The sequence below is a fragment of the Sciurus vulgaris genome (genome assembly GCF_902686455.1).
Source record: "Sciurus vulgaris genome assembly, chromosome: 6".
Lineage (NCBI taxonomy): Eukaryota > Metazoa > Chordata > Mammalia > Rodentia > Sciuridae > Sciurus > Sciurus vulgaris.
In genome coordinates, this window is record NC_136466.1 from 127,479,422 (window position 1) to 127,494,517 (window position 15,096).

The 15,096-nt window shown below is 34.0% G+C and overlaps 1 protein-coding gene across 13 annotated transcripts in view; it reads left to right on the forward strand.

Moving 5' to 3' along the window:
* Positions 1-15,096, forward strand: part of SLC38A9 (solute carrier family 38 member 9) — a 102,023-nt gene that overhangs the window by 60,917 nt on the left and 26,010 nt on the right. For 12 of the 13 annotated variants that reach the window (XR_013764702.1, XR_013764703.1, XR_013764704.1 and 9 more), the window contains 3 exons: positions 1,307-1,366; positions 4,788-4,982; positions 7,232-7,339. Coding sequence is in view for 9 of the 13 variants with exons in the window: in XM_079145275.1 (XP_079001401.1) it covers positions 1,307-1,366; positions 4,788-4,982; positions 7,232-7,339 (363 nt within the window). In the remaining 4 variants the exon portion in view is untranslated. The remainder of the gene's footprint in view (positions 1-1,306; positions 1,367-4,787; positions 4,983-7,231; positions 7,340-15,096) is intronic. The other variant, XM_079145276.1, reaches the window with a different exon arrangement.

The following is a 15,096-nucleotide window of genomic DNA, read 5'->3' on the forward strand; positions in this document are numbered from 1 at the left end:
TTGTCACACCAGTTCAACTGTTATTATATGTGTAGTTCTTTTTTAGATAGAATTTATTCATTGAAATACTTGAATATTCGCCAGTTTTGACAAATGGATACATCCATAAAACCCACACCTCCTTCAAGAAACAGAATATTTTCATCACTCCAGGAATGATATATCTTAATCAGATATTCCAATTATTCATTGGTATTATAAACCAGTTTCTGTATGTTTGAGTCTAGCAAATTTGCCAGACTCTTGTTAATTCTAATAATTTTGTAGGTGTACTTTTGATATTTGTTTATCACATCATCCATAAAGAAAGCTGCTTCCAATCTAGTTATTATTTTTAAGTGGTTTATTTGTAGTTTAAACTTAACTCAATTAATTACAAACTTAATCCTAATATTTTAAGTGAGCTTCTAAATCTAAACTGGGCTAATCTATAAATATATAGAAGCAATATATGTACATACATTTATATTTATATACCTATACACTTATATAAATACGTACAAAGATATACATACATGTAAGTGTATAGATATGTGTTTTTGTGCACACCTAAATTTTACTTTTTCTATAGGGACACCAATCATTAACTTTAGGGCTTACCCTAATTCAGTATGACCTCATATTAATATACCATGCCTATATGTGTTTTTTTCTTTGGTACTTCCTTTAACTCAGTGGTTCTCGTGAATATAATAATTACTATACAGTCTTGGATCCATAAAAGCATGTATTATACTTTAATGATTTTTCCAAGTAAGTTTGGCTACATATGTATGATTGTTGTTTTTCTTTTTTACATATTTAAGAACTTTATTTAAATGTAACTGTACTTAATGTGAGTATAGGAAATAATTGTACATATTATCTACATTCCAGCACTTTTACTATTTTTAATTTAGTCTTGTAGGTAGATTATTTTTAAATATTTTTTTAGTTGTCAATGGATCTTTTTATTTATTTATTTGTGGTGCCGAGTATCAAACCCAGGGCCTCACATGTGCCAGGCAAGTGCTCTACCACTGAACCAGAACTCCAGCCCCAAAAACTACCTAGATTTTAAAAAAATATTCAATTATATAAAAATTTTCAAAGTGGGACTCTGAAGCCAATGATATGATGATTCCTGTAAATAAAGAAAGCTGCAGAAAGTGAAACTGTTAATAATAAAGTCTTTTTGGTTCACCGTTCTAGATACTATTATACATGGTAGATATTTTAAATATTTTTATAAATAAAAGACTTTAGGGGTAATCGATTCAGCATCTTTCATTCAATGTTAAACTATGTTTTTGTCTTTAATTTTTAGATTTTATCCATCACATTAATGACACAGACACTATACTGAGAACCAATAATAGCGACCCTGGTAAGTAGTTTGGTATTTAGTTTCTTTCTTTATTCCTTACCTTGCTCCAAAAAGAATTTAAACTAAAACCTATGAACTTATTTTACATAAATGAAAAGTGTGATATTATTTTGTTAACTGAGCTGCTTCTTAATTATTGGTAACTGATATGTTTAAAAAAAAAACAAAAAACCAAAAAAGTTTGTGTTGATGTGATCTAGTCAATAGGTTGTGTTAATGTGAACTAGACAGTACTTAGTTCATACAGGTTGTACATCCCTAATTAAAAAATCTGAAATGCAAAATATTCCAAAATCAGACTGGAGGGCTGGGGATGTAGTTCAGCGCTAGAGTGCTTACCTGGCATGCTTGTGGTGATGAGTTCTATCCCCAGCATCACCCAGAAAAAAAGAGATATGTGCAGCTGGTAAAATCTATGTAAACAGTCCAAAATCTGAAATACTTTTGTTCCCAAGCATTTTAGATACGGGATGCTCAACTTGTACAACTCAGTTATACCCAGAGTATCCATATTTTTCTGAATAATCAATTTTTAAGAACCTATATCACTTCTTGTGTTGGGTGTCTAGAAACATAGTTCTCAGTTAATTTAATTTTAGATGTATAATGTTTTAGTTACTAATATATAGGCTACACATATTTGTAACCAATAAAATAATTTCCTGATACTGAATAGAGGTTAATAAAATTTCCCTTTAATTCATTTACTAAAAATAAACCCTTGGGGCTGGGAAGGTAGCACAGCAGTAGAGCACATGTCTAGTATGTGGAAGATCCTAGGTTGAATCTTCAGCACCAAAGAAGAATAAAAATTTTAAAAAATTAATATAAACCACTTGTATCCAGTAGATTTAAACCAATATGGAAATCATAGGGAAAACGAATATAAACACTACTGTAACCTTGTTAACAGTTTTGCCGTTAACCTTAAACATTACCTGAAGCTTTATAAGTTAGATTTCAGGAATGCTAAATTGCTGTCATTTTTATGGAGGTACACATTGATTACTAATATTTATAAAGCCCAGTGTGTGTCATAAACTGTTATAGGCACTGGGGATATAACAACAAACAGACAGTAGTTCCACTTCTTATGAAGCATACTTTCCAATGTCTTACTTTGCCCCTTAATTAAACCTGATTATAGTCTCATTTGTTAACTTTTGAAAATGAGTGAGTGAAGAACCAGCTTTTATTCCTGAGGACACATATATACCTTTGAATTACTATACTAAAATCTCTTGCACCCTGTCCCTTACTCCAGAATTTTCAAAGGACCTTATCTTTTTTTTTGTGGTGCTGGGGTTTGAATCCAGGGCCTTGTGCTTGTTAGGCAAGCACTCTACCAATTGAGCTATCTCCCCAGCCCTCAAAGGACCTTATCTTAAGAGAGAAAATGATTTTGCTGTATAGCTATTCTGATACCATTGATGGAACTAGTTTATTAATTATCTCATAGAATTTCTCCTCCAGTAGGGAGTAAGTTCATCCATAAGGTCGTAATTATTACAATTATGTTGATAATTTGGAAAGTACCATCAGCAGTTTACTTTGCATAGTGATAACTTACGTTGATATCAGCCTGTCTTGATTTATCTTCTAATATTCATTTTGAACAGTGTGGTAAATAAAGTAAGAACCCACTTCTGTTAGTTCAAAATAATTACAACTCACATTTATTGAATATTTACTTGGCAAAGACATTGTTCTAAATGTTACATAGCAACACTATAAGATAACACTTTTAGGTCCACTTTGTAGATGAAGGATCCAAAGCATAGAGAAGTTAATTTGCCCAAGAACATCTGTTAAGTAGCAGAAGTGGGATTAATTATTTGGTCAGTTGACTTCTGTAGCCTGTGCTCTTAACTACTACAGTTAGCAAAGAAAATTTTTGTCCAGAGCATAGAAGAAAAAGGTACATATTAAGGTGCTAAGAAAGAATGAGAGAAGCTGGATATGGTGGCACACCCCTGTAATCCCAGGGGCTCGGGAGGCTGAGGCAGAAGGATTTGAGTTCAAAGCCAGCCTCAGCAAAAAGTGAGGTAGCAACTCAGTGAGACCCTATCTCTAAAAAAAATATAAAATAGGTCTGGGGATATGACTCAGTGGTCAAGTACCCCTGAGTTCAACCCTGATACCTGCCCCCCAAAAAAAAGAATGAGAGAGAAAGTTAAATGTTTGGCTTTGTGGCATACCAAATAATGGATAGAGAATAAAATTCATAATAAATTTGACAATAAATGTTCTTTCTCCTTGATAAGTGATGAATATGACAGTGTTGAGTGTGATTTTCACTAGTATTAAGAATGCTTTCCAAAGAGCTGATTACTAGCAAAAGCTCTATTATGAAATTAGAAACAGAATAATTTGTACTGTATCTAATAACAGAAGAAATTGCCACCTGTAAAACAATGTTAAGAAAAAATAAATTTTTGAGGCATAGTGCTACATGCCTATAATTCCAAAGACTATCTCAAAATAAAAAGTAAAAAGAGCTGGAGGTGTAGCTCAGGGGTAGGGCATCTCTGGGTTCAATACCCAATACCACCAAAAAGAAAAAAAAATTATACATATATGTACATAATACACACATACATGCATTTTACTAATTTTCCAGTTCTCTGAATGTCATTTGAGCTGTTGAGCTTCTATCAAGTGTGATAAACTTCCAGAATTATTTTGGATTGCTAAAATTCAAGGCTCTTAAGTTTTCACCAGTGTTTAGGTTTAGGAGGTATCATATAGCTATTCTAGTAATGTCTGCGTTTTATTGCAAACCTATAGATTCTGTTTGTATTGGGCTGGAGAGATAGCTCACCTCGTAGAGTGCTTGCCTTGCAAGCACAAGGCCCTGAGTTCGATCCCCAGTACCGCAAAAAAAAAAAAAAAAAGAAAAAAAAAGATTCTGTTTATATTAAAAGAAACCAGCAGGGGTGGGACTGTAGCTCAGTGGCAGAGCACTTAGCTAGTACTTGTGAGGCACTGGGTTTGATCCTCAGCACCACATAAAAATAAATAAATAAAAATATTCTGTTCATCTACAACAAAAAATGAATTTAAAAAAAAAAGCCTGCCCTTTGTTTTTTGTATGAGTTAATAGTGCAACAGTTATTCTGAATGACTGTTTTTATGTTATTGTACAAATATGCCAGTTGGTCCAATATTTTCTCTCTAGCACTAAGGGATGTTTGATGAGATATTTTTATAGTTTTCAACAGAGGTTAAGAGTGTACCTCAAAATTTTCTAAGATTCCCTCACCTTTAATTCAGGTGAAAAATTCCTAATGTACCTAAATATAACTGCATTTCTGTCATAGAGGAGTTTAGTGTTCATGGTAAAAGTTGAGGAAGTAACATTCTGTGGGGGTAGACTTTCTACTTTCGTGATCTTCTTTAATGTGGTGTTTTCCTGTTGCAGTGATTTGTCCAAATGCTGAGAGTGGTGACCATCCTGACAACGGCTCTGTGATTTTCTATGCCAATGACACAGGAGTCCAACAGTTTGAAAAATGGTGGAATAAGTCCAGGACAGTACCATTTTACCTCATAGGGCTTCTCCTGCCACTGCTCAATTTTAAATCTCCTTCATTTTTTTCAAAATTTAATATCCTAGGTAAGACATGGTTCTGTGTTGTGGAAACTGTGTGTAGTAGAATACGTGGTGGATTCTACAGAAAATACAGTTCTGGGGAGAGAGTTACCTACTGGGCCTGTTCATTTATGTTGAATTTGTTCATATAGTACCCTGCTTTTTGTTGTTGTTTTTGTTTTCTATGGAGTTTGGCACAAAGAAAAATGCAGATGATCATTTCAAGTCCTTTTTTGTTCTCTGGTTTTGAGATACAAGTTACTTTGTTTCCCATTCTAACCTTACTAGACAACTTCCTTATTTTTTCTGAGAATACATCTAGAGGAAATAGACTAAACTTTCAGGAGGAGAGATAGAAATGGATATTATAAAAATCCTCAACTTTAAGGGTTGGAAACATTAGAACTTATTACAGGACATTATGGGATATTTTTTCCTGTGGTTTCCATTTAAGAGTATTACACAGAATTATCACTTGACTTTGAATTTAGAAGATCATTATCTAACTCAAGCTTCTGAGGTTTATTCTACTTTTGCTCTATTCCTCCATGCTTTTTCTTTCTTAGAATACTATTGTTCCCTTAAAGAAACAGACCTCTTTCAGTGAATTTCTTTTTCACTAAAGCAATGTTTTGAACCTATTTTCAACCTCCAGTGAAAGCTCAAATCTGGAACTGGAGAAAATACAAGGATATCATTCATAAAGAATTGATAGGCCCATGTAGACTATGGGGTTTTATCTCCCCCTATATATCTGATCACCTGGTAGGCAGTCTATAGCATAAAATCATCAGATTATCCATCACATCCAGGAACCAGATGATGGAAACCCAAAATGTAGCTAGGTTTCTAGAAGAGGAAAAGAGGAGGTAAAATTATATCTCTCTGCTTTTCTGCCTCAAAACAATTCATTGTAAGCTACCATACACACACAGAGAAAATAATAGATTTGTAGTTATATAAGCATTGGCCTCTTGTTTTCATCTTTTCTGAATCAACTAATCTCTAAACCCACAGTAGAGCTTATATGGCTCATTTGTGGTTTCCTGCTTTGCTTCCTGACTTTCCAGTGGAACAAATCTTTTGGAAAGCATATAAACTTATAAGAAGGATTTGGTCAGTTGGGCAAAACAGTCACCAGACTTCAAACCAGGTTGATTGTTCTCCATCTCCTGAAGGATGTTCTGCTTTTGTTCTTTTCCTTGACTTTACCTTTCTTTTAGAACTAAACCTTTTTTAGAGGATTTAGCATCTAAGGATATTCCTAGGCTTCCTGACTATGTTCTGTAATGACTGGACTTACTTCCTCAAAAGAAATGATTCTCTAACTTCTACTCTACTGAAACATTGTGACTGCCCACTTTACCTTGTATATAATACCTGGGAAAGGAATCTGGAATCTTTCCAACTAGCAAGCAGTACTACCCAATCAGAACTCATGTAGATACTAGATCAGATTATTTATGGATTATTTGACTTTTTACCTTCTCAAATATTTGTAATCTACATTTCTTTCTTTCTTTCCTTTCTTACCATTTCACATTAATTTTTGTGACAGACTTTTTCAGCCTATTGACTGTCTCTAGCGCCAATACAAAGAATAAAAGTTATAGTTTCATGTTGTTTTTTTTTTTTGTAATGGACCCTTTGCTTGTGTCTTCCATCAAACTCACCTTATAAGTAAATTAAGCAATTTGCATTTAGTAATATGTGAGCTACCTTTATCCAGTTCTTCTTAGACTTACTACCTAGGTTTTTGTTTTGTTTTCTGGTAACTCACATAACTTATTTCTGTTCTTTATGTCCCAGTTTGATTTTAGTAGAGATAATCAATGAAGGTAATAATTGTTCACACTTTGGTGAGGATATGGAAACAAAGCTTAATTTTAAAATAGTCTGTAAAGCACCCAAAGAGAATAGTTGGGCACAGTGGCACACACCTGTAATCCAGCAACTTTGGCAGGATTTTGAGGCAGGAGGATCACAAGTTCAAGGCCAGCCTCAGCAACTTAGCGAGGCCCTGTCTCAAACTAAAAAATAAAAAGGGCTTGGGGGCTGGAGATATAGCTCAGTTGGTAGAGTGCTTGCCTTGCCTTGTAAGCACAAGGCCCTGGGTTCGATCCCGAGCACCACAAAAAAAAGGGGGGGGGTGGGGCTTGGGATGTAGTTCAGTAGTAAAGCACTCTTGGATTCAACCCTCCTGCCCTGCCTCCAAAAAAAAAAGCATATAAAAATGATAAACAGTTTCTGGATTTTTTTTTTTTTTCTTCCAGGCACAGTATCTGTTCTCTATTTGATTTTTCTTGTTACCTTGAAAGCTATTCGCTTGGGATTTCATTTGGAATTTCATTGGTTTATGCCAACAGAATTTTTTGTACCAGGTGAGTTGTTTTGGCAAAAAAATTAATAAATTATAATAATGTGATCTGTAAGTTAAATTATTATTATTATATGCCATTGTAAGCCAAATAGTGGTATTTTTTACATTGGACACTTTTATTAATGTTAATAAGCTAAAAATAGGACAACAATTGGGATTTCCGTGGATTTCTTAGTTAGGGATAACCAGGGCCCTTTATCATTTCTACTTGGTTCATTTATGTTACTATGCAATTGAAAAGTCAGTAATTCTCTAGGCTTTTCTAAGATATATACCCCTAGAATTTCAAAGATTTAGAACATGATCAGTGATGTATGTAGATGATACTGCTCATTAAAACAGTGTTCCCTTATGGGTTTTTCTGTTTTTGAAATATTATTGTTTCTCAGGCTAAAATTGTGATAATTTAATGTTTGCCTTTCCTTGTCCCTCTTCTTCCCCATGTTTATAACTTGACAATTTCCTCAAGTTTCACCCAACTTTAGAATATTTTGGACATAAGAAAAGTACTGTGAAGCAATAAATGAACAATGCTAAATGAGAAGACAGATTAGAAAATGGAAGTGGGTATTAGACAAATACCTTGAAAACTAGTAAGAAGGAAATCATACACAATTTTGTTTTGTTGTAGAAAAACCACTTTCCATTCTTCAACCATTGATTCAGGTGATCAAGAATTCTAGCATCTATTCAGTATCAGTGTTATCTTCTAAAATATGTAATTGTAGTTTTCTACCACCCCATTTCTTCCCATTATTAGGACATTCTTGGGTTTTTAGGTGTATGTAGATGGTGTTCACTGGGCATTGTAGAGTCCAGTTAGTATGGCCACTTGTTTTCAGAATATTTGATTATATTAGCTTTGATTCTTCAAAGACTTGGGAGTTAGTGTAGTTTCAGGATAAAGGAAGTACTGGGCCTTAAAAGGCACTCTTCTCTCCAAGACTGATGAAAATGTTAGTTTAAATCTAAAAATAGTTGATAGTTAAATCAAAAATAAATTGATAAAAATAGTGTAGGATATTATTTTCTAAAATTAGGTCCATTGTGATTTGTTAAGACTTTTAGTGATGAAAGTGTCTGCTAATCATAGAACATTAGAAATAGATATGAAGAATGGGAAAAGATAAATATATAGAAAACACATGAAAAAACATTTAAATAGATATTAGGTCACTTTTATCACATAACTTCATTTAAAAATGACATAAAGGAAGAAATAAAACTAAAAAATTGGTATTTATGTTCCTAAAATTATTATATTGTGATTAAGAAATTTCTCAAGAATGAAAATATGCCATAAACCTTTTTAGTAGAGACTATTAAAAACCAGAAATTTAATCAAGGCATGGTTGCATACCACCTATTTGAGAAGCTGAGGCAAAAGAATCACAAGTTGGAGGCCAACCTGAACAACTTAGCAAGATCCTGTCTCAAAATAAAGTAAAAAGGGTAAATAAAGTTAAAAAAAAAAATGTAGCTCAGTGGTAGAGCCTTGCCTAGCTAGCAGCTCAGTGGTAGAGCACTTGCCTAGCTAGCATGTGCAGGGCTCTGATTTCAGTCCTCCAAAAAAGAATCAGAAGGGATGAACTCTTTCCTCACATAAACTTACAGTTCTGAGTGAATCTTTGCCTATCTACTTTTATTTCTAAAAATTTCCTCTTTAAGTCATATAGATCCCATCATCACTCTCTTCCAAATAATAGGGGGAGGTAGTGATGAGAAAAACCCTATGTAAACTTTCTGTCCTCCCTTTCTTGCCTACTCAAGAAATTATCCTTTTTTTCTCTGAAATTGTGTATCAATTTTTCTTCTTCTGAGGTGTTTCTATCAATATATAAAATTATCTCCCAATCTAAAAAGAAATGATTCTTGTGGTTCCATATTCCTCTCTAGCTCTTGCCTACTTTTGAAGAAACATTTTAGAAGAGTTGCATATGCTCACTGTCTCTAACTTCTTCCATTTTGCCTTGAATTCTCTGCTGTCAGGCTTTGCCCCAGTCATTCCATATTAACCAGTGACTCCATCTTGCCAAATACAGTGACCAGTTTTTGCTACTCATTCAACCTGCCAGCAGCATGGTCCATGTTTGTTCATTCCTTCCATCTTAGAATACTTTCCTTACTTCACTTCTCAAACCCCATTCTTTCTTGATTCTTTGTAACTTGGCTGCTTCTCAAATTTCTGACCTCTAATTGTTAGTCATCCAATGTTTAGTACTCAAATCTCTTTTCTCTTTACCCTTATTTCCTAAGTAATGTCATATAGTCACCTGGTTTCATATAATACTATCCAAATGGTGACTTGACTCGTCCCAATTGTATGCTCTAGCCCATATTCTCCACTGAAATCCATAAGCATACATCCACTTCCCCCCATCTGCATCTCCATGTAGATGTCTATAGATATCTCAAACTTAAATTGACAAAAACCAAATACTTCAAAAATTTCAACATCCACCCCCATCCACCAGCCTGCTTAAACGTACTATTTTTCCAGGCTTCTCTTAAAATAATAGCTCCAGTTTTCCAATTGCTCAAGCCAAAAATTTTTCAGTCTTTGTTCTTTCTCTACCCCCACCCTATATCTAATCCATCTGCAAACTATATCCGTTTTGCTTTGAAAAAAAAAAATTGAAAATCTGACTACTACTTACCATTTCCACCAAAAAGAGCTATATCAAGAAACTAATCTCACCTGGATTATTGTAGTAACATCCTAGTTAATCTTGATATCTCTACTCTGTCTTCCTGACCATAATCTGTTCTAAATAGTAACTAGAATGATTTTTCTTGTTGTTGTTGTTGTGTGTGTGTGTGTGTGTTACTAGGGATGAACCCAGAAGCACTCAATCACTGGACTATGTCCCAAGCCCTCTTTTTTTATTTTTATTTTTTGAGAAGGATCTTACTGAATTGACCAAGGCTGGCCTTGAACTTGTGACCCTCTTGCCTCAGCCTCCTACATCACTGGGATTATAGGCATGCACTGAGCCTAGCAAGAGAAATGGCTATCCACCTTATTTAGAATGAGTTTCATAGTCCTTGTGATCTGGCTCCTGGCATCCTTTCTTATTTAATCCCCTATAACTTTTCCTCTTACTCATTTCACTCCAACTATACTGACTTCCTTGCTGTTCAATCAAAATGCCAAGCACATTCCTGTCTTAGAATATTTGCATTTACTGTTCCCTGTGTATGAAATGCCTTTTTGTTTTCTGGTATCTATATGGTTAGTATCATTAGAGAGGTCTTCCCCGAATACCTGCCCATCCCCATCTTTTTTTTTTTTTTTTTTTTTTTTTGTGCCTTGTTTTTCTTTAGATCTTTTATCACTACCAAATTTTATATGTAAGTGTCCATGGTTATCTAACCCTATTAATAATAAATTCCTGATTTTGACAACGATTGGGAATGTTGAGATACACCACATTTTCTAATCTGCTTTGTTCCTGAGTTTCAGAAAATAGTAAAAGTTAAGAAAACAAGGGGTTTATCCAAAAATGTTTCCAAATGTCTTTGGTTCTCACTCTGACAATGAAAGTTCAAGATTGCAACAAATACATATATTTATTTTTCTTTACTTGTTTGTCTCCTTTAATGACTGTTAACTCTCTAAGAAAAGGAATATTGTTTTTGTTTTTTATACTTTTGTATTACTGTTGTCTCCTCAAATCTTATACTTCTTGGCACATAGTGAGTACTCAACAAATAGCTGTTGAATAAATAAATGTGTTTATTTCTACTCCCTTCTAAATCCCACTGAAACAATAGTAGAGAAAATAAAAACCAAAGAGAATCTGTAGAAGACATAATAACAGACAAAAGATAGCAACAGATTTTTAGAAGCTGGAAAACTGATAGTTGATAACTAAGAACAAAGCATAGAAACTGAAATGTAAATGTAAGTAATAGGGATTCCAACACAAAGAGGCCTGATTTGAGGTATACAATCCCTTTCCCCTCCTCAACCTAGTAAGAGATGGAAAAAAACATATTAAAATAGCTCTGAACTTGGGTACACCAGGCATAGCAAAGGGTGAAAACAGACTCTAATATGAACACAAGGATTAAGTGTATAGGCTGAATGTTGAGATTTACTGCTTTCTTCCACCGTCTCCACCAAATTTCTTTATTTTATCCCTCGGTTCTAAGAATACTTATAGCCAGCTTGAGGTTCTCTTATAAAGAAATTGAAAACCCAAAAGGAATGACCTAGAATCTCAGATATTTAGGTTCTACCAAAGAAATAGATAGATACCTTGCTTTTATTAGACCATTTAGATGATTATGGAGTATACATTTTTAATTTGGAAAAAAAAAATTCAGTACTGAGGATTAAACCCAGGGGTGCTTTACTACTGACCTGTATCCACCAGGGCATGTGTGTATGTATGTATTGAGACAGGTTCTTGCTAGGCTGCCAGAGCTGGTCAAGAATGTGTGATCCTACTGCCTCAGACTCCTGAGTAGTTGGGATTAAAGGCTGATGTCACCACATCCATCTTAAAGTGCACTTTTTAAAAATATTTCAGTTGTAAATATAAACAAAAAGATAAAAATCACTAGATACCGAGGAATACCTCTTACATGAAAATGATACAGGAAAAGGGAACTTGGAGAGAAGAGTGAACACAAGGAAATTCCCAAAAACTTATATCCTCAAAGTGATAAAAGATAGTATTATATCCATGAAGCAATATTTGGATGTCAAGGAAGGAAGAAAATAAGGGGGAGGTTTGGCTTTAGAAGTATATAATACAAATTTAAAATCCAAGGGAAGTTTGGAAGATAAAGCTAATTTCTTCCCAAAAGTAGGATAGAAAGCATGGATATATAGAAAGAAGGAAGGGAGGGAAGGAGGAATAAAGGAAAAATAGAAAAAGATAAGAAAATTAGAGTATTAATCCAGGTGATCCAAGGTTCAACTAAAAGAAGTTCCATAGAGAAGAAAGAAAATGAAAGGTAGAAAGTTATTAATCATCTTATAATTTAAGAAATTGTCCTAGAACTGAATAATATAAGTTTTTAGAGTTAAAAGACTCAAAGTGCCCAGAACTTTTTTTTTTTTTTTTTGCGGTGCTGGGGATCGAACCCAGGACCTTGTGCTTGCAAGGCAAGCATTCTACCCTCTGAGCTATCTCCCCAGCCCCCAGAACTTTGAATAAGGCCTATGCCAAAGCATGTCATGAAATTTCAGAACACTGATGCTTCTGCACAGCAAAGGAAACAATTAGGAAACCTACAGAATAGGAGGAAAGTCTTTGCTAGCTACTGTTCTGACAGAGGATTAATATCTAGACTATATAAAGAACTTAAAAAACTTAACACCAAAAAAGCAAATATCCAAATTAATAAGTAGGCAAATGAATTAAATAGGCACTTCTCAAAATAAGAAGTACAGATGGCCAACAAATACATGAAAAAATATTCAGGATCATTAGCAATTAGGGAAATGCAAATCAAAACTGCACTGAGATTTCATCATCAGAATGACAGTCATATGAATACAAATAATCTGGGACTAAGGGTATAGCTCACAGTGGTAAAGCTTGCCTAGCATGCACAATTGCCCAGATTCAATCCCCAACACAGCAAAAAATAAATAAATATACACATACACACACATACATATTTTTTATATATTAAAATTTTTTTTTTCAAATGCTGGAGAGGATGTGGAGAAAAAGGAACGCTGTTACACTGTGAATGGGACTATAAACTAGTGCAGCCACTGTGGAAATCAGTATGGAGGTTCCTCAAAAGACTAGGCATTACCCACCTGTACCACTCCTTGGTATTTATCCTAAAAAATTAAAATCCTCATACTACAGTGATACATGCATACAGTTGTTTATAGCAGCACAATTCACAGTAACCAAACTATGGAACCAGACTAGGTGTCTATCAGTGGATGAGTGGATAAAGAAAATGTGGTATGTATACACAATTAAGTTTTATTCATCCATAAGGAAAAATGAAATTAGGGCATTTGCAGGAAAATGGATGGAACTAGAGGTTATTATGTTAATAGAAATAAGCCAAACTCAGAAGGTCAAAGGTCATGTTTTCTCTCATTTGTGGACACTAGAGAGGAAAAAAGAAAATAAAGGTGGGTGGGCAGTGATCTCATGAAAATAAAAGGGAAATAAGTAGAGGAAAGGGACCAGGATCAGGAGGCAGGGAGGGAGTAGGGAAGTGCTAGGAAATGATACTGGCCAAATTATATTGTTATATTGTGTGCATGTATAAATATGTAACAACAAGTCCCATCATTATGTACAACTGTAATGCACCTATAAAAAATGTGTGGAAAAAGATTTCAGAATACTGGGGATAAAGAGAAGACCCTAAAAGTTTCCAGGGACAGAGAACTGAGATCTGCAAAAGAATCTGGAACCATACTAGCATCAGACTTTTCAGCAACTCTGAATACCAGAAGACAACAGAACTAGTGTTATCTAAGATCTCAGAATAAGTTAAGTTAAAGCTCTAAATCTCACCATATTCTCATTTAAGTATTAGATTACAATAATGACAGTTTTAGGATGCACCCTTTTTTAGGGGAAAAAAATGCAAAAGAAGTAATAAATCAAGAAATTTCCAGAGAGATAGTGAAATGAAATCCTAGGAAATAGTCATGTAATAGGCCCAGTGAGATGCCAGACCTGTAGGTAGACAGACGGTCCCAGAGAGATTTTTCCAAGAAAAATTAAAATACAAGAATTCTTGATGTGTTATACAGATAGAGGGGGCATTACAATTATTTCAGAATTTTTGGGGGTGGGAGGATAGTATTAAATGGAAAATTAGGGAACAAAAAAATGTTATTTTTCCCCAGAAAAAATGTCAACAGAAGTATTTTTATATAAAATGAAATGTATCCATTATATATTCTGTAGCTTAACTGTAGATGAATATATAATGCTCACAAAAATAAAAACTTGTTTTTGCAAAATAAAAATTATAAATATGATTCTATTGGGGTAGATAATAGAAAATTATTTGCAATGTGAATTATAAGTATTAAAGCCTTCTGGTGGAAAATCAATTAAATTATATCCAAAATTTACATAAAGAAATAGAAGCTCTATCAGGCCAGGCACGATGATTTATGTCTATAATCCCAACAGCTTGGGAGTCTGAGGCAAGAGGATCACAAACTAAAGGCCAGGCTGGGCAACTTAGCAAGACCCTTTCTCAAAATAAAAAATTTGGAGAACTAAGATGGAGCTCAATAGTAGAGTGCCCATGGGTTCAATTCCTAGTAGCATAGTAATAATATGAAGGAGAAGCTAGATTTTAACTTTAATAAATATGTAAAAATAAGCTAGATAATAATTTAAAATATGCCTAGTAGAAGAGTTAAAATTACTTGCCTCTGAGAAACAGAATTTAGGAGGAAAGATATGAAGCAAGAGAATACTAGTTTTTGTTATAAGCCTTATAATACTATTTAACTTTTAACAGCTAATATGAATTTTAAGATGCAATTTATTTATTTATTTTTTTATTGAGAAAGCAGATTTGGAGACCTTTCTGAACATCTCACATAGCATATTCTACATATTTTCTTACATTTCTTTTTTTTAATATTTTTATCATACATGTATATAGGGTAATAATGTCTGTCTCAACCTACCATCCTTCTCATCTTTTCCTGCCTCACCCCTCCCCTCACTTCCCTCTGTACAAACCAGAGATCCTTCATTCTTCCCTAACCACCTCCCACTATGGATCAGCATCCACTTATCAGAG